At 39.7% G+C, this 24,906-nt stretch overlaps 1 protein-coding gene, 1 long non-coding RNA gene and 1 pseudogene across 3 annotated transcripts in view; 1 reads left to right on the top strand and 2 right to left on the bottom strand.

Moving 5' to 3' along the window:
• The window catches only part of LOC105475089 (junction mediating and regulatory protein, p53 cofactor), a 91,527-nt gene that overhangs the window by 38,745 nt on the left and 27,876 nt on the right, over positions 1-24,906 (top strand). Inside the window, 5 exon segments of the mRNA XM_011730083.2 lie at positions 1,622-1,795; positions 13,288-13,438; positions 14,554-14,723; positions 21,313-21,478; positions 21,834-22,021. Coding sequence (XP_011728385.2) covers positions 1,622-1,795; positions 13,288-13,438; positions 14,554-14,723; positions 21,313-21,478; positions 21,834-22,021 — 849 coding nt within the window.
• LOC105475088 (large ribosomal subunit protein P1 pseudogene) lies at positions 4,714-5,147 on the bottom strand (annotated as a pseudogene).
• LOC139363839 (uncharacterized) lies at positions 14,883-18,680 on the bottom strand. Of its 2 annotated transcripts, none has more exons than XR_011624901.1 (3): positions 18,545-18,680; positions 18,159-18,205; positions 14,883-14,995 (listed from the first exon to the last, which is right to left on the bottom strand). It is a non-coding gene; the product is annotated as an uncharacterized lncRNA (long non-coding RNA). The 2 variants fall into 2 exon arrangements; XR_011624902.1 differs by having other exon boundaries at positions 14,895-15,011.

Here is a 24,906-nt window from a genome sequence, read left to right as displayed (position 1 = left end):
GATTTTTGTAATTTTAGTAGAGATGGGGTTTCACCATGTTAACCAGGCTGCTCTCAAACTCCTGACCTCAAGTGATCTGCCTGCCTCGGCCTCCCAAAGTGCTGGGAGTACAGGTGTGAGCCACTGTGCCTAGCTGCTGCTTGGTTTTTTTGTTTGTTTGTTTGTTTTGTTTTTTTTTTGAGACAAGGTCTCATTTTGTCACCTAGGCTGCAGTTCTGTGGCACAGTCACGGCTCACTGCAGATCTGTCCTTCTGGGCTCAATTCTCATGCCTCAGCCTCCCATAGCTGGGACTATGAGCTAATTTTTACATTTTTTCTCCCACGAAATCATGCCTAAGATTAAATTATTGTTTTTTTTTTGAGATGGAGTCTCGCTCTGTTGCCAGGCTGGAGTGCAGTGGCGCAGTCTCGGCTCACTGCAACCTCCACCTCAATTGATTCTCCTGCCTCAGCCTCCCGAGTAGCTGGTACTACAGGCGCATGCCACTATGCCCAGCTAGTTTTTGTATTTTTAGTAGAGACGGGGTTTCACCACGTTGGCCAGGATCATTTAGATTACTTGACCTTGTGATCTACCCTCCTTGGCCGTGGGATTACAGGCATGAGCCACCATGCCCAGCCAATTATACATACATACAAGGTCTCACTACATTGCCCAGGCCTGTCTCAAACTCTTGGCCTCAAGCAATCCTCTTACCTTGGCCTCCCAAAGTGTTGGGATTACAGGCATGAGCCACTGCACCTGGCCTCATTCTTTTATAAAACTTTTATTTATAGTTTTAATAATGTTTATCACAGTTTGGAATTCTTTGTCTCTAAAAGAACCATTGGGAAAAGAATAATTTTTTATAAAATTTAAATTATTTAAAAATTATTTTCTGTTTATTCACTACACTATAAGCTCTGAGGACCAGGACCATGTTTTTGTATGTCTAGCTCCTAGGCCAGCGCCTGACATGATTTTGAAGGAGGTGACAGGTAGAAATTAAAGAAATTTATTGGAAATGTTCCATATTCGGATGATTTTCATTCTACTAGATAGTAGAAACATTTTGGGGCTGGGTACAGTGGCTCACACCTTTAATCCCAGCACTTTGGGAGGCCGAGGCAGGTGGATCTCTTAAGCCAAGGAGTTTGAGACCAGCCTGGGCAGCATGGTGCCCAGGCTCTACAAAAGAAAAAAAAAAAATTACAAAAACTATCCAGGTGTGGTGGTGTGCGCCTGTAGTCCCAGTTACTTGGGAGGCTAATGCAGGAGAATCACTTGAGCCTAGGAGGTGGAGGTTGCAGTGAGCTGAGATCGCACCATTGTACTCCAGCCTGGTTGACAGGAGTAAAATCCTGTCTCAGAAAACAAAAAAAGGAAAATAAAAAAATGGAAGAGTTAAGGCTGAGCTCAATACTTTGAGCCTCAAAAGAAATATTCAGGCAGTGGTCTTGAGTAGTGAGACACCTGAAGTATGGAGATAGTGATGAAAAGCAGTCAGTGCTTTTCGTTCCCTCTTGCTTCTGTGTTTTAGGGTTCCAAGGCCCTGACATAATAGGGAGAATTCAGAGCAAGTATTTATAGGTTATTAGAATTGATTTTCTTAGTTGTTGTGAAACTGTCTTGTTCCGCAGCTCTTGGATAAGCACAAGAATACAGAGAGCATGGTGGAGCTTCTGGACTTGTATCAGATGGAGGATGAAGCCTACAGCAGCCTTGCAGAAGCTACAACTGAACTCTATCAGTATTTACTACAGCCATTCCGAGACATGAGAGAACTTGCCATGCTACGAAGACAGCAGATCAAGGTATTTTTTTTTTATTATTATTAATCCTAACTAGTAGCCTGCCTGTTTCATAGTTCTCAGCCTGAAAGGCCATGTGTTATCCACTAGAGGAACTTAAAAAAAAAAAAAAAAGTCCTTGGTCCTATTTCTGTGAAGTTTCTTGTTTGGTAGATTAGGGTTGTAGCCTGAGCATCCATTCTAAAGCACCTCAAAAGGCAGTTCTGCTGAGTAGCCAGGGTTGAGGATAGCCCAGAAAGTAATGTGTTCAAGTTAGCACAAAGTTGTAAATACATTGGGAGGATCCCTATTTTCTCCCTTTCCTGCACTTTCCTTCCTTCTCTAGTCATGTCTCCTCTTTAATGTTTTGGAGACTGTGTAGTCTTAGACTTCATTACCAGAAATTTTGGGCAGGCTGAGCGTGGTGCCTCACAGCTATAGTCTCAATATTTTGGGATGCTGGGGCAAGAGGATCACTTGAGCTCCGGAGCTTGAGACCAGCCTGGGCAACAAAGGGAGAACCCGTCTCTACAAAAAAAAAAAAATCAAACTAGCTGAATGTGGTGGTGCATGCCTATAGTCCCAGCTACTCAGGAGGCTGAGGTGGGCGGAAGATTGCTTGAACCCAGGAGGTGGAGGCTGCAGTGAGCCATGATTGGGCAATACCTTGTCTCCAAGGGGGAACAAAAAAAGTTTTGGGAACATTTATTTTTTTTTTTTGAAATGGGATCTCGCCATATTGCCCAGGCTGGTCTCTAACTCCTGGGCTCAAGCGATCTGCCCATCTCAGTCTTCCAAAGTTCTGGGACTACAGGCGTGTGAGCCACCACACCCATCTAGTTTTGGGAACATTTCTTTTAGAAGAACTTGTTAGGAGAGTTTTAAGTTTTTAATGACAGAACTTTAAATACATGATTTTTTTAGTAGTATGTGAAGAAGTATATTACAAAAAATTTTTCGGCGGGTGCAGATCATGCCTATAATCCCAGCACTTTGGGAGGCCGAGGCAGGCGGATCACCTGAGGTCAGGAGTTCAAGACCAGCCTAGTCAACATGGTGAAACCCCCGTCTGTACTAAAAATACAAAAATTATTTGGGTGTGGTAGTGCATGCCTGTAGTCCCAGCTACTTGGGAGGCTGAGGCAGGAGAATCACTTTAACCTGGGAAGTGGAGGTTGCAGGGAGCCGAGATTGCACCACTGCACTCCAGCCTGGATGACAGAGCAAGACTCTGTCTCAAAAATAAAAATAATTTTTTCCGGGCCGGGCGCGGTGGCTCACGCCTGTAATCCCAGCACTTTGGGAGGCCGAGGCGGGCGGATCACAAGGTCAGGAGATCGAGACCACGGTGAAACCCTGTCTCTACTAAAAATACAAAAAATTAGCCGGGCGCGGTTGTGGGCGCCTGTAGTCCCAGCTACTCGGGAGGCTGAGGCAGGAGAATGGCGTGAACCCGGGAGGCGGAGCTTGCAGTGAGCCGAGATCGCGCCACTGCACTCCAGCCTGGGCGACAGAGCGAGACTCCGTCTCAAAAAAGAAAAATAATAATAATAATAATAATAATAATAATTTTTTCCCCCACAACATGGGTGAAAAAGCATTTTTTGAGGCAAGCATTTAAGGGTTTGATTTTATAGCTGACCTTAAATGTTATGTGTAATTCACATATAAATGTGGCTGAACTAGAACTTTAAAATTGTCTTTTTACATAATAGGTTAAATTGGAATATCATTATGTAAGATTGAGTATTTGAGAAAATTAGCAGTTACTTTGAGAACCTTATGCATGGGGACAGGGATGAGTATATTTGAGAATGTATGAGAAAATAAGGTTGTCTGTGTGTCTTATTTTCTCTTTACTAATGTATCAGGGTGGAGAGTAGGACAGTCACACGACTCAGACATACTCCTTTATCAGTACCTTTGAAAAATACTGTGCTGTCAGCTTTTTGCGGGGTGGGGGGGTGGTTTGTTTTGGTCAGTTTTATCATAAATTCGGCATTTGGGTTAAAACGGCAACATGGAACAAATAATTTTTAGACACCAGAAATTCCTGTTTCTTTCTTTTTTTTTTTTTGAGACAGCGTCTTTGTCACCCGGGCTGGAGTACAGTGGCATGATGTCAGCTCACTGCAGTCTCGACATCCTGGGCTCAAGCAGTCTTCCCACCTCAGCCCCACAAGTAGCTGGGACTATGGGTGCATGCCATCACGCCCAGCTGTTTTTTGTCGTAGTTTTTGCAGAGATGGGGAGGTCTCCCTCTGTTGCCCAGGCTGGTCTCGAACTCTTGAGCTCAAGCAGTCTGCCCTCCTTGGCTGCCTGAAGTGCTGGGATTATAGGCATGAGCTACTACCCAGCCTAGAAATTCCTGTTTCTTTAAATGAATTATAGATGGTTGTTTGCTAAGAAGTTGACTAGAAGGCCAGGAATAAACTGGACGATATGGACACCCACCTACTTTAGACTGCTGCATTGTTTAACAGACATAATCTCTATAGCACAGCACTGACTATTCAGAACCTGTACACATTCTTTTATATAATTATATCATTATTTGCATTGGGTATTAATATTAGCAAATTGGTTGACCCTACTTGTCAGCCTGTATTGTCCACTAGCATCACTTAACTGCTACATTTTTCCTGGGAAGTAGAGTGTAGGTAAAGAGGAACAGAAAGCATATTTTGAACATTTGTGTCTTTTCTGATGGTAAAAATGGTATTTCACTGCATTTCTTTTTCTGAGACATTGAGAAAATGCCCCATCAATCATGACTATTATTTTATTCTTGATCCTACTTGTGAATTGCAAATTTAAGTTTTTGTTAGTCAACAGCTAGATTTAGTTAGCAGCTCATACATTGCATTAGAATGAGTGTGTTGTATTGCTTTTAAAAAGATCCGCTAATTTAATTATCACACAACCTTGCAAGTTGGGTACTCTTTTTTTTTTTTTTAAAGTTCAGCTTTTTATTGAACACGTTATAAAAGAGATTTAGTCAAAAAGACCAAAGCCCATGTCATCATCAGACTCCTCGGATTCTTCTTTCTTTGCTTCCACTTTCTTCTCCTCAGCTGGAGCAGCAGCAGTGGAGGGGGCAGGACCTCCTGCTGGTGCAGCACCAGCTGCTGGAGCAGGTCCACCAGCCCCGACACTGCAGATGAGGCTCCCAGTGTTGACATTGGCCAGGGCCTTTGCAAACAAGCCAGGCCAAAAAGGTTCAACATTCACATCAGCTGCTTTAATGAGGGCATTGATCTTATCCTCCGTGACGGTCACGTCATCGTCATGCAGAATGAGGGCCGAGTAGATGCAGGCGAGCTCGGAGACGGAGGCCATAGCGCAGGCAAGTCTGGAGCTGGCGCTGCCAGACGCAGTGCTAGTCGCCGCATGAAGTGAGGCCCTCACTCCAGTGCGGCCTTAGCTTACTCGGAAGGACCGAGCACCTTTGCAACAGCTGAGGAAAGGGGTCGGGTACTCTTATTATTTGTATTTTCCTACTTCATGGATAAGAAAACTAATATTGGGATAATTATGTACTTGTTCACAGCTAATTTGTGAGTGGTAGAACTGATACAGTACTCAAATCAGGCATTTCTGATTCCAAAGGTTTTTTTTTTTTTTTTTTTTTAACTGCATTACTGGTTACTTGTTACTTTTAAGTTAAAAAAATCTACTCAGATTTTTTAGATCTGGAGGAGCTAAAAAAAAAAAAAAGCAATTATAATTGATTTAGCAAAGTAATTGTTTTAAGTATTACTAAGATGTATTAGTAATAGAAAAAAAATAATTTTTATTTTTTTACCTTTAAAACCTTTTTGTTAAAAACTGAAACGCAATTACACATTAACCTAGGGCCTACCCAGGATCAGGATCATCGAGATGTCACTAGACCAATCAAACAGATTTTTCAGCTCCAATATAATTTTATCGAACCCCCATTATATATGTGTTTCGTTGTTGACTGAAACATCATTACGCAGCACGTGACTACAATAGAATAATTTTCAGCAATGCAAAGGAGTGAACTGATAGACACAGCATGGGTAAATCTTAAAATCATGCTAAGTCAAAGAAGCCAAATACAAAAGAATATATTATGTATAAAGGGGGATGGACTTAGAAGGGGCACGAAGAATCTTTTGGAGTTGATGGAAATGGTCAGTATTTGATTAATGTTGTTTCAGAGGTGTATACAGCTGTCAAAACTCATTGAGTTGACCACTCCAAATGGATTCACTTGGTTGTATATAAATTAAGCTATAGTAAAATTGCTTACAGAAAATATGCTGAGGAAAAGACGCATAACACAAAGAGCATAAACTTTGTGATACCTTTATTTGAAATTCTAGGCCGCGCATGGTGGCTCACGCCTGTAATCCCAGCACTTTGGGAGGCCGAGGCGGGCAGATCACAAGGTCAGGAGATGGAGACCATCCTGGCTAACATGGTGAAACCCCATCTCTACTAAAACTACAAAAAAATTAGCCAGGCATGGTGGCGGGCTCCTATAGTCCCATCTACCCCAGGGACTGAAGCGGGAGAATGGCATGAACCTGGGAGGCGGAGCTTGCAGTGAGCCGAGATCACGCCAATGCACTCCAACTTGGGAGACAGAGTGAGACACTGTCTCAAAAAATAAAAAATAAGAAATTCTAGAAATGATCATTTTGATCTGTACTGAGAGAAAGCTAAATAATTGTTGCCTGGGGTGGTTTAGGGGAAATTAACAGGGAGCAGGCACCACAGACTTCTTTGGGGTGACTCTTTAAATCTAGATTTTAGTGGGAAAAATGAATGTATAAATTTGTCAAAATCAGTCACAATTTATACTCACAATGTTGCCTTTTGTTTGCAACTTGTATCTCACTAAAGGTGTTTTTTTTTAAAAAAAGTTAAATATGAAGACTGTACACACTTATATAAGAAGGTGATTAAAGATATGTAAGAAGAGGGACTATCTAGCGCTTCACTATTGAAGAATGAACAAGAATTTTCAGTAGGAAGTGGGTATGTTACAATCTCTGTCAGAGATTGGAATGGAGAATATTCCTGATGAAGAGATGTACAAAGAGGAATGGTTTAGTGCTTATACTTAGTGCTTGTGTTTTAACCAGGCAGTGTGGTATTGGCACTAACTTAATTGAATCGTCACACCAATCCAGCACCGTTGATGGTTGCCAGAAAGTAGCATGGTTGGGATTGAACACACGTGTTTGGAAGCAAAACCTGCTGTTACCCACAGGGTGTGAATTGTTTGGTAAGCTTTTAGTCTAAGGATTTATAGGCGATAAGAGGAAAGATGGTTGAAATGTTATATCTATGGACAGTTGTGTCTGTTGGGTTCTAATCAAAATATCAAACTGGTTATTTCAACAGAGAATCATAATAATGACTATTATTATTTTGAGATGAAGTTTCACTCTTATTGCCCAGGCTGGAGTGCAATGGTGTGATCTCACCGCAACCTCTGCTTCCTGGGTTCAAGCAATTCTCCTGCCTCAGCCTCCCGGAGTTGCTGGGATTACAGGCATGCGCCACTATGCCTGGTTACTTTTGTATTTTTTAGTAGAGAGTGGGTTTCTCCACGTTGGTCAGGCTGGTCTCGAACTCCTGACCTCAGGTGATCCACCCGCCTCTGCATCCCAAAGTGTTGGGATTACAGGTATGAGCCACTGCACCCAGCCGTCAACAGAGAGAATTTAATATAAAGAATTTGTTAACTAGGTATAAAGTTGTTAACCAAATAATTGACCTTTTCTCTTTATGAAGAGCTTGATTTCCAATGGCTTCATTAACCTAGGTATTAAACTATGATAGGAAGGAAGAGAACTTGACATCCCAAGTGTATAATGTATTTATATTTGTTTTTACATTTAATATTTATGATATTAACATAATATCTCACCTGTTAAGCATTAAGCAGCTCCTGCCTACCCAGCATTATTTTAGGCCTGGAAGTCTTTCTGAGATAGACACCCCTTTAGGGAGCTCACAGATTCTAAGTCTACCATATTGGGTCTCAAAAATGTGATCCCCTGACTAGCAGTGTCAGTATAACCTGGAACCCTGTTAGAAATACAGATTCTTGGGCTTCATCTCAGATCTTCTCTACTGAAACTCTAGGAATGGACCTCAGCAGTCTTTGTTTTGATAAGCTTTCCGGGTGATTATGATACACACTTAAGTTTGAGAACCACTAGCCTAATAAAATAGGACTTGAAACAACTTGGGGATTTAGCATACTGAACTGAAGGTTACAATTTTTCTGGGTGTGAGTTTTTCTGGGTCTTACCAGTTGACTGCAGTATTAAATCTGTGAAACTTCAAAAGTCAGTTAAAAAATAGCATTAAAAAGCACAGAAAGCATGTTTGTGTTCTTTGTATTTGTAGCTATAAACACATTGTGAAGGTAAAGATACTAATCCAACAACAAGGTACAAGTTACTTTCAAATGAAAGTAAAATGAAGTTGAACCTTTAGATTTTTAAATCCAGTGTCTTTAGTGCGTCAGAGCCAGTTGGCCTGTACCCATCATCTTGATCAACCATAAGCACTTCAGATTGTCCAACTTATTTTTAAATACTTCCTGAAAGTAAATAAGCTAGAAACTGGAAGGCACTTGCAGTTCTTTCTCTTGTAGTGAGTCACCTCATTTTGCCAATTGTCTCCTAGTAAATTCTTGAATGTGCATTTCATTCTTATCCCAGCCCCCAGGGCAAGTCTGTAGGTGCCTTTCTGTGAAATAGAAAACTGCACCCCCTCCCTTCCCCCACCCCCACCCGCCCACTGCCACTCGCCCATCAGACAAATTAGGAAAGAGCCCTTTTTCATCAAGTGTAGAAATGCACATGGCCTGCAAAGCATGGGCTGCATTTCAGTATCTACTCTGCCCCCTTGGTCAGGTGCTATTTATTGTGCAGGGTGCAGTTTTTACCACTGTATACATCCACTGCATGCACACTGTGAACTAGGTAGTGCCATCATTATACATTAAGATACTCATATCTCACCTGAGTTATATTTTCCTTTAGTTCACTGAGTTTCGATTTCTCTAATTTTTTTTTTTAAAGCATAGTTTCTCACACTTGTCTTGGCTATAAGAATCTCTTAATATTTGCTCTGAATATAAAAACCCATGAATAGATACTAAGCTAATCATGTTGTTAGATCATTCAAGAGTTATCTTCAGGCAACTGCAGGGTCCGGAAAATTTGCGTTTTGGATGCTGTTACATTAGTATATTCAGTTTTCTCCCCCTCATCTTTGTGATGGTACATTCATCTTGGCAGTTGTTTTACCAAAGAATCTAAGGTGGATTTCCCCCCTACTATGTTTCTTACATAAAAGCCAGTATCCAAGTGCTATGCTTCATAATAATTCCATGCCAGGAAATTTGTATTTATAAACTAGTTTCACTATCCTAGCTGACACACGCTCTTTTTCCATGTTAAAAACAGGCACTGTTTTCTTTCTAGCACTGAAATTGAAAACAGAGGTGTCATTGTTTTTAGCACATGATCCAGCTACCCAGTGCTGCACATCTTCAAATTTGCCAAGTTAGGAAAAGTACTTAGTACCCTTGTTTAATGTCTTAGGTACAATAAACTATTAAACAAGTTCCTTACCAATTGGCTGCAACATTAAAGCTATGAAAAGTCAGTTAAAAGACAGCATTTAAAAGCATAGAAAGCATGTTTATGTTCTTTGTATTTGTAGCTGTACTCATAAAGGTAAAGACATTAATCCAACAACAAAGTACAAGTCACTTTCAAATAACTTGTCACAGGTTTTTAAGAAAATTTTTTTTCCTCTTTAAAAAGCCATAATAGGCTGGGCGCAGTGGCTCACGACTCTAATCCCAGCACTTTGGGAAGCCGAGGTGGGCCTGAGGTCAGGATTTCAAGACCAGTCTGGCCAACATCGTGAAACCCCATCTCTACTAAAAATAAAAATAATGAATTAGCCAGGTGTGGTGGCATGCTCCTGTAATCCCAACTACTTGGGAAGCTGAGGCAGGAGAATTGCTTGAGACCGGGATGTGGAGGTTGCAGTGAGCCGAGATTGCGCCGCTGTACTCCAGCGTGGGTGACAGAGCAAGACTCCATCTAAAAAAAAAATAAGCCATAATGCAAGTTTTTACACTTTTTTTTCTTTCTTCTCTATCGATAAATGGTACATGGACTTAACCATGCAAGTAAGAATGATTTTTGTATTAAGATTTTTGAATTCTGAACACTATTAAATTTCTGTTCCATAGTTGTGTCTGTTGAAAGCTAATCAGAAAAACTAGTTATTTCGGCAGAGAGAATCTAATATAAAGAATCTGCTAACTAGGTATAAAGTTGTTAACCAGATAATTGAGAAGGCAAGAAAGTAACTCTAAGGTACCTCAGAGGAAGCAGCTGTAAAAACAGCTACCACTCCTTGGGTTGGAGAAACAACGAGAAGGGGTTGGAATTATTAAAACTGAAGCATAGAGGAGGAACCCCGCGGAGCTGACCTGAAAAATAGGGCATTGCTTGCCTGGTGCTCAATGGAGAGACCTAGTTCTCAGACGATTCAGTACTGAGGGGTTGGTTTGTCTTGGGGTTGTACTATGAGCCTGGGGTTGAAAAAACTGCAAATTAGATTCTGTTATTGCTTCAGAAAGGAACTGCTGAGGCTGGGGTGATGCTGACAGGAACAGCAACCTGTTGAAGTCAAGGGATGCAGATAGAAGCATATCTCCTCCCTCTTCCAAACTCTCCTATTGGCAAAGGCTAAATGTGATTTGCACTCTCAAACCTAGCATCACAAGACAGGATGAACTTGGAGATGAATAGACAGGAATATACACACATCTTCAGACTTTCAAAGTTAGGGAGAACTAGCTTAAGGTTTTAGGTACAATCGACTAATTACAGATCTTTAACCTTTGGACAGATGTTATAGCTGCTGAGTTTTAAAAGTCAGTTAAAGGCTGGGTATGGTGGTGTGCACTTGTACTCTCAGCTTGCTGGGAGACTGAGGCAGGAGGACACTTAAGGCTGAGAGTTTGAGGCTGCAGTGCGCTAATGATTGTGCCTGTGACTAGCCCCTGCACTCCAGCCGGGGCAACATAGTGAGACCCCCATCTCTAAAGACAAGAAAAACTTAAAGTCAGTTAAACAGCAGCTTAAAAGAAAAGCATACTGGGCATTCGAGTATTTCACATTCTGTAATTTGAATATATTAAGGTGGCAAACTATGTTATCTTCACATAATTGTCAAAGGATTTAGACTTTTCAAAGAAGGTATAACTTCTCTAATTTCCATTTGTATTGTTAAATAAAGTATAATCATGTCGTTGAAAAGAACTTCTATTATAATATCCTGAGTAAGGGATTTAAGTTTTGACTTGTAGCATTATTAAATTTCTATCCCATACTTGTAAATCCTAATTCTATGCTTTTAAACCTGTATGTTTTAAATTCAGAGGTAATTGCAATAAAAGAAAGCACACATGCTGATTTTGTTATAGCAAACAACTCCACTAGAATCCTTAAATCTAAGATGAAGTCTAAATATGTCACTTAGTGGGTAGAATCCCACAGTGGTTTCCTGTCAAATTAAATACACAATCCTTAGCCTGACATTTTAAATGTCTTTTAAGACAACCTCATATGATAACAACCTACTTTCCTAGTATCTCTCATTACTTTCATTTTTCTCTCCTGAAAGCAAGCAGGCTGGACTGCTTTCCATCCCTTAGCAGGCACAGAAATTTTTAGGCTTTTGCTCAGATTGCTCCTCGCCTCTAGCACGCTGTTTCAGTGGTTTTTCTCTCCTTATGTGCCTGTCAAAATGCCACCCCTTCTTCAAAGCCATCTGCAATTAATGAACCTCAACGAAGTTTGTCCTCATCTACACAACTGATGTTCTTTCCCCACAGTACCATTTATTTTTCTCAAAGGTGTTTTACCCAGAGACACACTTAACCATCTAGCTAAAATTCTGTTAATATAAAATTCTCATTATTCCCAGATATTACTCATTATTCCCTTTAAAACGTCTGCCAAGACTTTGCACCCAGATCTACACCTGATGCTCCCCTTGATGTCTTAGGCATGCTCACTCATGACTTTTTTTCATATTCTAATTCTTTTTTTGTTTTTTTTTTAATTTTTAATTTTAGTTGAGATGGGGTCTTGCTACAGTACCCATGCTGGTCTCCAATTCCTGGTTGCAAGCAATCCTCCCTGTCTGTCTGGGAGCAAAAGGAAAGCAGTTTTTGCATGTCTCGGCTCGCAAGCTTATCTTGCCCTTTGATATAGTGAGTTTGGGGACCTGAGATTTTATTTTCCTTTCACAGCATTGTTTAGAGACTATGGGTTGTAGGCCGGGTGTGGTGGCTCACGCCTGTAATTCCAGCACTTTGGGAGGCTGTAGTGGGCAGATCATTTGAGGTCAGGAGTTCGAGACCAGCCTGGCCAACATGACAAAACCCAGTCTATACTAAAAATACAAAAATTAGCTGAGTGTGGTGGTGGGCACCTGTAATCCCAGCTACTCAGGAAGCTGAGGCAGGAGAATCACTTGAACCTGGGAAGCGGAGGTTGCAGCAAGCCAAGATAGTACTGCTGTACTCCAACCTGGACAACAAAGCGAGACTCTGTCTCAAAAAAAAAACAAACAAAAAACAGGGAGAATATGGGTTGTATTATTTCTACCTTCAAAATTCATTACTAGCTTTTTTGTGACTTAAGGATACTTGGTCAGTGTTTTTTTTAAGTGTGTCGTGGGTGGATTAACAATTTGCCTGTTTTTTTTTTTTTTTTAATCCTAATAAAGTTGTCATTAGCTTCATATATAACTTGCTGATAGCCATTTCTCTATATGTGGTAAAGCAAGATTGTATGTATAAGTGATCCATTGCAGTTCTTGATTGTACCTTTCTTCCATGTTAAAACATACATATGAAGTGTTTTGAAATATACTTTTAATATTATCACTTCTTTAAATTTTGTTTTAGCATTCAACCGGTTCATTCCTGTCTATCCTTTGATTTTTGGCTATCTGAGGCATCGTGCCTGGCCTTCCTCTGTTATTGTTATCTAAAGCCTTTTCAGTATGCATATAGGCTGGTTTTTATATTGTCAGTGTTTTCAATTGTTTTATATAGTGGCTGTTAAGGAAATAAACAATTTAAATAATTTTGGGGGGGCATAAATAAGTCTTAACCAAAAAAGATAGTTTATCATAGAGGAGGAAATAAATTCCTCATTGAGACACCTAAAAACAATCAGTCTTAACATATTGGTATATATCCTTTGCCTATGTGTGGAGTGAGAGGGGGATGGAAGAAAGGGCAGAATGGGGAATAGTTTCTGTGTCAAATATCTTCAGTATTATTGTTAATTCACTTGTTTTGTAAACTAATAGCTTCTTCTCTGGAGCAGGGAAGAACATGTATTCTTTGTGGTATATAAACTTTAAATGTTTGAGGAATGAGTAGAAGACGCGAACTTCTTAATTTTTTATTTTTCTCTCTGAAGATTTCCATGGAGAACGATTATCTGGGACCTCGAAGAATTGAGAGTCTACAAAAAGAAGATGCTGACTGGCAGCGGAAAGCTCACATGGCTGTACTGTCTATTCAAGATCTTACTGTCAAGTATTTTGAAATAACAGCTAAAGCTCAAAAAGGTAGGTTTCTCAGTAAATTTATCCTTCAGGTATTTTTGAAAATGAGTGGTTAAGTATTTTATGTTCAGAAAAATTACATAGAAAAGTATGTAGCCAGGCGCGGTGGCTCACGCCTGTAATCCCAGCACTTTGGGAGGTGGAGGCAGGCGGATCACCTGAGGTTGGGAGTTCGAGACCAGCCTGACCAACATGGAGAAACCCCGTCTCTACTAAAAATACAAAATTGGCCGGGCGTGTTGGCACATGCGTATAATCCCAGCTACTAGGGAGGCTGAGGCAGGAGAATCGCTTGAGGCAGAGGTTGTGGTGAACCGTGATTGTGCCATTGCACTCCAGCCTGGGCAAACAAGAGTGAAACTCCGTCTAAAGGAAAAAAAAAAAAAAAAAGGGAAGTATGTAAAGATCACTCATAATCCCAGCAGTTACAGAAAACCACTATTAGCAAATTAAGGCACGTCTTATCAGTCTTTTCATAGATATATATATTTAAATATATATCATTTAAATATGAATAGTAAATGATTATGTTTCTACTAAGATACTGAGGAAAAAAGCATAAAACCTCACAGAATTAATGTTTTCCTCGAAACTTTGAAAGTTAATAACACTGGAAATGTGAGAGTATTTTTAAAGTTTCTGAAAGCTAATTTTACAAGTGTTTTAACTGCAGAACGTTATTTCTGAGGACAAATTGAAGACATTAGAATCTAAGATACTTTCAAATTATGTTTTAGAAATGTTGTCTGGGCACAGTGGCTCATGCCTGTAATCCAAGAGTTCAAGATCAGCCTGGCCAAGATGGTGAAACCCCATCTCTACTAAAAATGCAAAAATTAGCCGGGCATGGTGGCGGATGCCTGTAATCCCAGCTACTTGGGAGGCTGAGACAGAGAATTGCTTGAACCCGGGAGGCAGAGATTTCAGTGAGCCGAGATCACGCCACTGCACTCCAGCCTGGGCAAAAGAGTACTCCATCTCAATAAAGAAAAAAAAAAGTTATAAGCAGTTTATCATGACAGCAGGATTTGTTTTTCTTTGGTCAGTGAAATCTTTTTCAAATGCTTCAGTATTAAGTCGTTATTTGTCTTAATTTCTCTTTTAAAAATTATTAATAGCTGTGTACGATCGAATGCGAGCTGATCAGAAGAAATTTGGTAAAGCATCATGGGCAGCGGCTGCTGAACGGATGGAAAAACTCCAGTATGCAGTTTCTAAGGAAACTTTGCAGATGATGAGAGCTAAAGAGATATGCTTGGAACAGCGGAAACATGCACTAAAGGAAGAGGTAACAAAAATCATCAGAAAAATAAAATCAGAAAAAGTTACAATTTGTCATTTTAATCTTTGTACAAGACTTTTTTTTTATTCCATAGGCAGTAATTTTATGCCATCTCCATGAGATGAAAACACTTAGAATAGGTCCTGTGACTTAAGTTGTCATTAGAAGAGTTAGACATACCATATTTCACAGCATCCCAGTGTGATGGTTGGCAGCACTGCACTGTTGATCAGAGGGGCCAGCATCAGAATTTCTTAGTTTCTGTAAAGTTTTTTGTACTGTAAAAACATAAAGCTTTCCAGCAATTATTAAGAAAGTTTCACTGACCAGAGAAATTTAGTAAAATTTCTAAGGCAGTGGCATTTTGTTAGGATTTATTATATAATGCTTTCATACCATTACATTTTGGAACTTCCCATTTTATTCCTACTGGAACACACCGGTCTCCCTGATCTCCCACCTCCTGTCTACCCCCTACAGTCATTGTCTATCCTTTTTTACTATTGACTTGGGTATAAATATTCATACTTACTTTGCAGGTTGTCCCTATTGGCTTGAAAACACTGAGTACATATTTATTAAAGTAGCACATTTTAGTCTCTAGAGAAAAACAAATCATCATCTCTGCTTTAGGTATAAGAATACAGCTTTATGTAAAATATGTATTTTTTTTGGCTTAGGTTGTACAGCAAGATGGTTCTCATTGACATTTTTGAAGTGCTTATGCTCATATACACGTGTTTAAAAAATAGTATATGAAGTAACCTATAAGGTGTCATACCTGCAATCTAGAAATCTTTTTGTTGATGGATTTTTATCATTATTTCATTATCCCCTTATTTTTATTTGCTGGCTATTTGAAGGTAAAATTGGAACCTGGCTTATCCGGGAAATTGTTCACACTTTATATTCAGAATCGCTGTGCATGGATTTCATCCCCATCTCATGTTCCCCTGAGGCATTTCTACTGTAATATCCTTTTCTAATTAGCTTGTTCCTCTTATGTTACTAGCTCTCTGGAGTTGTCTTAAATTCTAGAACTTTTAAACTTAAGTCCCTCTTTTTGCTTGAAAAAGAGTACCACCTTTATCTTCATCTTTGTTGTTGCTGTTGTTGAAACAATGTCTTGTTCTGTCACCGAGGCTGGAGTGCGATCACAACTCACTGCAGCCCTGATCTCTTGGGGCTCAAGCAGTCCTCCTACCTCAGGCTCCCAAGTAGCAGGCATGCACCCCCCCCATACCTTGCAAATTTTTGTTTACTTATTTTTTGTAGAGACAAGGTCATATTTATATATATATATATATATATCAGTGTGCTTTCTTTCCCTGGCAGAGGATTTTAACAATTCCTTATCTATTTATAACTCCTTGATAATTTCTGTGAACATACATGATCTGCTAGAATATTGAGCTGAATACATAGTAGTCTTAAAGATTAGCTACTTATTTTTGTCTTTCTCCTACAAGCATATAGCTAAATTATGATTAATTAAGGTTATATTCCCCTCTTTCAGTTTTAATTCATCAAGTATTTATTGAGCATTGATTATATACCATGGTGGATTTGAGCTTAGGATTTGGACAGTACTGTCCAGCAGAACACCCTGTAATCGTGGAAATGTTCTATGTTTACTCTCTCCAGTAGGGTAGTTTTCAGCAATATGTGGCTAATGAGACTTATGCAACAGAGGAACAGCATTTTAAATTAAATTTAACCACATGTGGCTTGTGGCTACCTTACTGAACAGAGCACCTCTGTAGATCTGGGTTCTGCAAACTTAACTCCTTATGAAAGCTTCAGTGAGTTCCTTAACCTATGAAATGTGAATATTATATACCTTCTGGGGGTGTTATGATTTCATGAGTTAATGCATATAAAGCATTTGCTGTAGCACTTGACATAGAGTAAGACCTGGATAAATATTAGTGATTATTACTTTAATTCTATGTTATGTTTTGTGCCAGTATCACAGAAGGGAATACAGAGAAGAAAAAGATACATAATTTCCATGCTTAAGATGTTTACTTGCCTCAACCAACATTTCAGGGTTCAGTAATACAGAGAAGAAAAAGATACATAATTTCCATGCTTAAGATGTTTACTTGTCTCAACCAACATTTCAGGGTTCACAAAGCGTGCAGTTGACTAGGTGATGTGGCATTTTGTATGGGCCTTGCCAGAAAGTTCCAATAGTAGGAAGCTGTGATGTGGTAGACACAGCATGAATCTGAGCTGAGGTAGGGTTTTTGAGATCTTTGTCTAGGCAAGGAGATTGGTTTTTAGTTTTCATTTTATTTGTCAATAAGTAGATTATTCCATAGGTGCACACTATATATTTCAAAGAGTCTAAATACAAAAGGTAGATTCCACTGTAAAGGCCTTAGTTTATATTAAATTCTGTTTTCACCATATAAATTCTGTTTTGGCAGCAGTTAGAGAAAAGTTTAAAATGTTTTAGTCCCTGTCCTTAGTGCTTTATGTATATTATCTTGTTAAATTCTCAAACATAACCTTTTATGCTGTAAGCCCAAAACCATTATCTGAATTCCCTGAAGACAGATATATTTCAGAATCCTAGGGGTTTTTTTAGATTTTAGAAAGGTAAGGTAGAGCATATAACTTCAGACAAGTGTTATTAATCCACTAATGAAACACATGGTCACATTAAATGGAATAAGGATTAAAAATAGTTTATGAAAAATTCAGATCATGTTTTTCCACAAATGGATTGTGAGATTTGGTTTGGCATTAAATTATGGGAATTTTCAGTTTTCCAGGATTTCTGACATGTGGAATTCAAATAATTCTGTCAACTTGTGTTACCCTTATTTGTGCAGTTGGTACTGGTGAAACCTGTATTTATACTTGGGCTTGTCTGTTACTAATTCTTATGTTCATTCTTTCTATATAATAGGGCTAGTTTTAATTGAAAACTTGCCCTTAATGTCATTCCCCTTATGCTGTCCAAGGATTTTATGACCCTTTGAAAAAAACATATAGCCTTGCCCTGTCACCGAAGCTGGAGTGCAGTGGCACGATCATAGCTCACCGCAAGCTCAAACTCTTGGGGCTCAGAGCCCCTACTGTCTCAGCCTCCTAAGTCACTAGGATTACAGGCACATGCCACTATGCCCAGCTGTGACTTATTTTCAAACCCTCATTTCATTTCTTGACTGCATATTTTCTGTAACTCAAACAGTGGTGGATGCTTAGTATTTTTTGAATGAATGATTCAGTCCACAGGTCGCTTTTTTAATAGTCCTCAAATGTCTTTGGAACTTTCTAGCACAGTAGGGTGAAAGGCAGAACAAGGGCATAATTCATTTGCATAGTTTGCAAAAAGTGCCACCAGTCAAAATAGGTATACATGAAAACTACTTTATCATTATTACACATGGTGAGAATGATTGTGGAGTCAGCAGGGTATGTTGTACTTACCTGGATGTATGGACATGAATTGGTACTTCATCCCCTTACTAGATTTACTGTAAAACAATAACAATAACACTTTGATATTTTTCCTTATTTTTTGGCTGATAATCCCTAATTTTTTCTAGTGGAAAGAGCACTCTTGTAGGAATCAGGAGAATTGAGTCTAGCCCAAACTTTGCTAGTCATTACCTGGATCACATTGGGAGGTTACAATTTGGTTTGGGGTACTGATATCCTGATACTTGAAGTATGTTTAGGAGAGTAAAAGTTGAGCTATTTTAAGGTAGCCAGTTTTTCCTTTGAATGTTTAAACTACTTTCAGGGCTTCTTTCTTCTTGCCCAGGGAAGCACTGCTCTCGGGTATAAAAAAGACACCGCATTGTGGCACCCACCTTCCCTGCACTGCTCCATTATCTGGAATTAGTTCTCTTTTCACTCTGGTTTCTGTTTCCCTCAGTTCTGTGGCTGTCAGCTGAGGACAGGAAAACTCAGTCTGGAAATTTCAGATGTTAAAACAGGAAATTTGGAGCAGGGCGCCTATTCCATACCTCTTCATTTCTTATACTAAGGATTTTGCTTCCACGTTGAAGATTACATAGACCTCAGAGTATTATTTTGCCCTCACAGATTGCTCTGAGTCATAGCATCCCTTTCTCCTTTGCTGATCTCATAAAAGCCCTGTATGTTCTGGTTCTACAACCCTTTAGCTTTTCCCAAAGGCCACCACTGACCTATTGTTTGTCCTTTCAGAGGTTGGGATTTAACACACTTCTTCACTGCTTGTCTGCCTCTGATGAGGTTTTGATTGTCTTCAGACCACAGCCCTTGGCAAATCCACCTCTGGGCTCTTGGTCTAGAAAGAACTCACTGAACCAAAAAATTGAGGGTGAGGTCACTTCTTGTAAGAGAATACCCACTTCCTTTCTCAGTTTGATTTTTGATATTGAGTGTGTCCTGGTAGCATTGTGCTTCTCAAGTGCTTTTAAAGTACCCTGGCCCTGGGCTGCAGTCAAAGTACTGTTCTCTTTGTGGTTGACACAGTTGATAGTGTAAAAGCATATCACTGGGGGACTTTCAGCCTTTTTCCTTAGCGAAGAGATTGGACAGGAGAGAGAAATTTACAGAGTGCTAGGGGAAGAACTTAGCAGAGCATCATGAACGTAGCAGAAAATGGTCACTTAGTTGGGTAAAATCAGAGTAATGAAAATGAACTAACAGCCGGGATCTGAACAGTATCACTGGAAAGTAATCTTAGATTAAGGTTTTTAGACTGGTTTACACTAAGGTTTTAACCTAACGATTCCCCACTTGAGAATAAAACCTTCTAACATTAGATATCTTACCTGTTTGTATGCTGTGGTAATAGAGAGTGTGGGCGCAGATATTGGAACAATGTATATCCTACAGCTGTGTTTCCAGAACTGGGCAAGAGCCCCAACAGAGTATGAAAAGGGATGTTTATCATCTAAAGTGGCGAGTCCACGAGTCTCAGGGCAGACACTATTCCTTGGTTATTTTATGACTTAGGACAAAAACAACAGTTCATACTGTTCACATTCCCCTCCCTAGCCACTTATAATTAAACCCACTTTGGTGGTGTTGTATTCATTATCACCCATAAAATATTCCGTAACGCAGCAGGATCACTCACAGTCTTACACTTAATCTATTAAGTATCCGTTTATAAAATATTCATAAAACAAAGTACCACTGTATTTAATTCACCTGGTTATTTTTAAATTTTTACCACTGCACATTTAGACTGGAGCCTAACCATTGCTTTTCAGTTCAAAATTCTTGTGAAAGGGATTTGAAATTATATTTTAAAAAAATATTCTAGTTATTGGGTAAGACTGTGTAGATACCTAGACTGTAAAGCAAAAGCTGGAATTTTCTTTAAAACATATTCTTTTTATATGCTGACAGATTTTACCAACCTCACCAGACAAAAGGGATCATTTAGGAAAACAAGAATTCACTGTCTTTTTCCCTGTGGGTTGTCCCTGACAGTCAGTCAAGTATTTCTTTGGTATTCTGGGACCCCAGTGATGTCTCACATGAGCTCGTAAACAATAATCTTAATAATTTTCCCTTTTGTTCCTCCTGTCTCCTCCTTTGAAGGTCACTCCTTGGGAAACCACTTGAATCCAGGGCTCCTCACCGTTGCTCCGTTGGCTCTGAGGGCACACTGATGCCCATGTCGGGGCTTTCCTGGAGCTTCTAAGCATGAACCTTTAAACTACCAAAGCAGTGGTGCTATGTTCTTGGGAGAATGCTTACTGTCTCTAGAGAACTAGGCTTGTCCTTCACATCTCACTGACTCCTGAAAAGCCATTCCTTTGGCTTCTTTTATCTGCCTTTCTCCATAGAGCCAAATAGAAAGCCATAGAAATAGTAGGGTTAGGAACCTGTTACCTAAAGTACACTTTCCCCTTGGTGGTTTCATTCAGATTCCTGGCAAAAATTTTCCCACTCCAGGACCAAGAACTGACCAACCAAGCAAACCTCACAGAAGGCCATCCACCACTTTATGAGCCATGCCCAGAAATTTCTGGATCTCACTTTTAAGTTCAGCTTAGGATGTTGATTACATTTACCTAAAGTGATACCGTACGGATTGCAAGGATTCTGTCTAAAGCAATTGTCTTCTGCTGTTCCACTCACATATTCTCACCTCACTGTACAGTCAACAGATCCCAGAACCCAGCCAGTCTGTGACCATGGAGCAAAGCAAAACCCCAGGAATGTGGCATTAACCAGCTTTTACCATTCTTGTAAATATCTGAGAATGGCCTCATCATTTTCATATATCTCTATGAAAAGAGCAACTACATAACTTAGCATCCACTTTTGAGAGGGAAAGCATTTATATCCAGATGATACATGTATTATCACCATAAATATCCATAAGTATAACATAAATATTAAAACCTTATTTTTACCATATTTGCCTACTTCTGCCATATAATGACTTGATTATTAATGTTTTTTATATATATATATATTTTAAAGTCTAGATTCCATGCCTACAAGTTTCTTTCTGAGAGCAGTTACTTAGTAGGTTTATGCTATCTGATTAGTATTAATTTTTAATACTAACTTGATTTTTTTTTCTTGTCCCCACCAGCTAGAAATATTTTAATTTGTATTTTCAATGCAGATGCAGAGTTTGCGGGGTGGTACAGAAGCCATAGCCCGATTGGATCAGTTAGAAGCTGACTATTATGACCTGCAACTTCAGTTGTATGAAGTGCAGTTTGAAATCTTGAAGTGTGAAGAGTTACTATTGACAGCGCAACTAGAAAGCATCAAAAGACTTATATCAGGTATGGTGTGCATTTAACCACATAAGTTCACAAAAGATTGAATATGTGAGAAAATACATATGTACACCAGGTATGTTTCTTCTGTTAAGACATTTAAAAAATTGTTTTCTATAGGGATAGTGTTGGAGGGGTGATTTCAAGCATTTATTGAGCACTTACTGTTTACCAGATACTGCTGAACACTTTGCATACATTCACTCTATGAGGTATATTAAATAATCACCATTTACAAAGAAGCTTAAGAGGTAATGGCTTTGCCTGAGGTTACAGAGCCAGTAATGAGATTAGAACCCTGTTCTGTCCAAACCCTAGCCCATATTCTTTACCACTACTCTTTTTTGCTGTTCTATAACAGAAAAAAGAGATGAAGTGGTGTACTATGACACTTACGAAAGCATGGAGGCCATGCTGGAGAAGGAAGAGATGGCAGCATCTGCATACTTACAGAGGGAAGAGCTGCAGAAACTTCAGCAGAAAGCACGCCAGCTGGAAGCAAGACGTGGACGGGTTTCCGCCAAGAAATCCTACCTCAGAAATAAAAAGGTATTTAAATATTGCTTTTGTTCACTACTTATTCTTTTATCCATATCTACTATTCTCATCTGTTTTGTCCTTAAAACTTGCATATGTTTTAAAACTAAGTGCAATCTCTTATCAGTGCTCAATGCGTTTATAGTGCTCTGAGAATTGCCCTCTTAAACACATTGGAACAGCCAATAGTGTTCTCTTTACCTCAAGAAACACTAACGCTGACTCTGCTAAAGGGCACGACTACAGGATCCCTAATAATGCGATTCCTGGCTCCCTTCTTTTTTAAGGAGGCCCAGCGATGTTTTTTACAAGCTATGATTCTGACCTTCATCTTAAAGGAATTTTATAGATTGTTATTTCTTTATTTAACTTTGACTACATTTCAAAATGTTTGATTCTTGATATTTGAAATAACTCATTTTGTGTAAATGTGATTCTTCCTGTGTCTTAAAAAATGTTTTGCACTCTAGTTCAGATGTTAACTATCATGGAGCTGTTTCTAGTCACTGTAAGTGCAGAGTTGGAATCTGGAACTAGCTCTCCAACCTAGACCAAACTGATTATTTGCTTTAAGCTCAAGTATTATAAAATATGTCATGTTCTCTGAGAACCCACCTTCCTGCTCTTCACCGCATTCCAAGGCTACCACTTCCTTATTCCACAGAAAATCGATACCTTTGCTTTTTGAAATAGATAGCTCTTGCACATTAAAGAAACTCAGGCAGGCATGTCTCCACAGTAAGTCAGGAACCCAGGACCTTCTATCACATTGTCCATCAACAGAAGTTACCTTGCCATCCAGAGCCATGACTTTCACATAATTATGTGCCTTTGCACATAATTTCCCCGTGACAGTGGTAATTGAAACCCACTGCTGTATCAGCCCTAGTTGTGTGCCTCGTTTCATGTTCCAGTCTGCACCAACCAGGTAAACATTGCAGGCCGAGCGGGGTGGCTCATGCCTGTAATCTCAGCACTTTGGGAGGCTGGGGCGGGTGGATCTCCTGAGGTCAGGAGTACGAGACCAGCCAACATGGTGAAACCCTATCTCTACTAAAAATACAAAAAATTAGCCAGGCATGGTGGCATGTGCCTATAATCCCAGCTACTTGGGAGGCTGAGGCAGGAGAATCATTTGAACCCAGGAGATGGAGGTTGCAGTGAGCTGAGATGGCACCATTGCACTCCAGCCTGGGCAACAAGAGTGAAACTCCATCTAAAAAAAAAAATTGCAGTGATTTCAGCAGGTCCTGTAGAACAGTTTTAGGAGAGAATGAAAAGTAAATAAGATTTTAGAATAGCACACTTTTTAGGAATATTAGTAGTATTTTATATATTACTTTTAGGTGTATAATGCAGTACTTTTGAGACTCGGAATTTGCAAACCTGCAAGTTTTTGAAAATGCTATGCAATTCAGACTTAATTGAAAGTCTGATTTCATTTTAATTCACCAGTATGCTAGGCACACTGTTAGACTTAGGATACAAAGATGAGCATAGCATAGTCCCTCCTCCTCCCAGTCTTGCAGAGAAGGCAAACCAGGTGAACAGATGAATGTTCTGCTGGCCAAAAACAGAGCAAGAGCAGGGAGTGAGGAAAGGCTTCTCTGAAGAGATGACACTTGTATTGGCTTTTAACATCTGAATAAAAATTGGCCAGATTGATGGTGTTGGGGTAAGTACAAGCAGGACAGAATAGTGCTTAGCAAAGACACTGAAGCGGAAAACAGGATGGTTTGTCAGAGCATTCTACATTGTAAGACATGCTGCAGGGCAGGGACTAGGTTACAGGAAATTTTACATACCACATTAACAAGCCTGAGCTTTGTCTGTAGTGTAAGTTAAGCAAAGGGGTAATATGAACAGATTCACATTTTAGCAAGATAAGGCAGCATGAAAAATAGGTTAGAGGGAGAAGACATGGAAAGGTTCTGATTGGAAGGTGTCATTATCCTCCACCTCAATAACGTTGAGAGGTTAAGACTATGAAGTAAGTGAGTACCTGTGCAGGCTAAGAGATGGACAGATCTTGAACTGTCTAGATCTGACACTTTGCAGAAAAAGTTAGTAGGATTTAGTGATGTGGTGAAGGAGGGAGGAAGAGCCATTCTCTATCAGCTCTCTGGTTTCTGGATTGGACATTGAGGTAGATGGTGGTGTCACCAACCAAGATGGAAAACCCAGAGGAAGAGTACATATGGGTGGGAGGTGATGAGCTGAGTTTTAGACTTGCATATAAGAGGTCTTGGGCATCCAGGTAGAGATGGCTGTGAAACAGTTGAGACAATTGGGCACCTGGGTCTTATAAGAGTGTATGAGATGGTCTCAGAAGAACACAGTGAGCAGGTGATTTTTAAAAATATTTTACTTTGTTTTTATAGAGACAGGAGCTCACTATGTTGCCCAGGCTGGTCTCAAACTCCTGAGCTCAAGCAATCCTCAGCCTCCCAAAGTGCTGGGATTGCAGGTGTGAGCCACTCTGCCCAGCCTGAGAAGGATGTTCTTAGGAATGATGGGGTGGAGGTGGGAGGCTGATAGGAAAGAGCAAGGGAAGGTGGTGGAGCAGGGTAGATACATAGTTTGAGGAAGAAAAACCTTCATTATATTTAATATTTGTAATTCAGGAAGCAAAATGTTCTTGGCTAGGGGTGAGAAAACATTGTAAAGGGCACAGGTTATGAAAGACTGAGCTGCTATGATGTAGTGCGAGGTGAAAGGCTCTAAGGAAAGAACGCTGGGGAACATTTGAGAGTGTGTGCAGAAGAAAGGGATCAAAGAGAAAGTAATCGCAGTTGGAAGAAGCAGGAGAGCTTGAAGTCACAGAAGTGAAGATGATGATTCCACACAACAGGGTGGTCAGCAGGGTCAGGTGCTCCAGAAAGGTAAAGGGAGAAAGA

This window comes from Macaca nemestrina, chromosome 6 (assembly GCF_043159975.1).
Source record: "Macaca nemestrina isolate mMacNem1 chromosome 6, mMacNem.hap1, whole genome shotgun sequence".
Taxonomy (NCBI): domain Eukaryota; kingdom Metazoa; phylum Chordata; class Mammalia; order Primates; family Cercopithecidae; genus Macaca; species Macaca nemestrina.
This window is presented reverse-complemented; position numbering and strand designations above follow the sequence as displayed.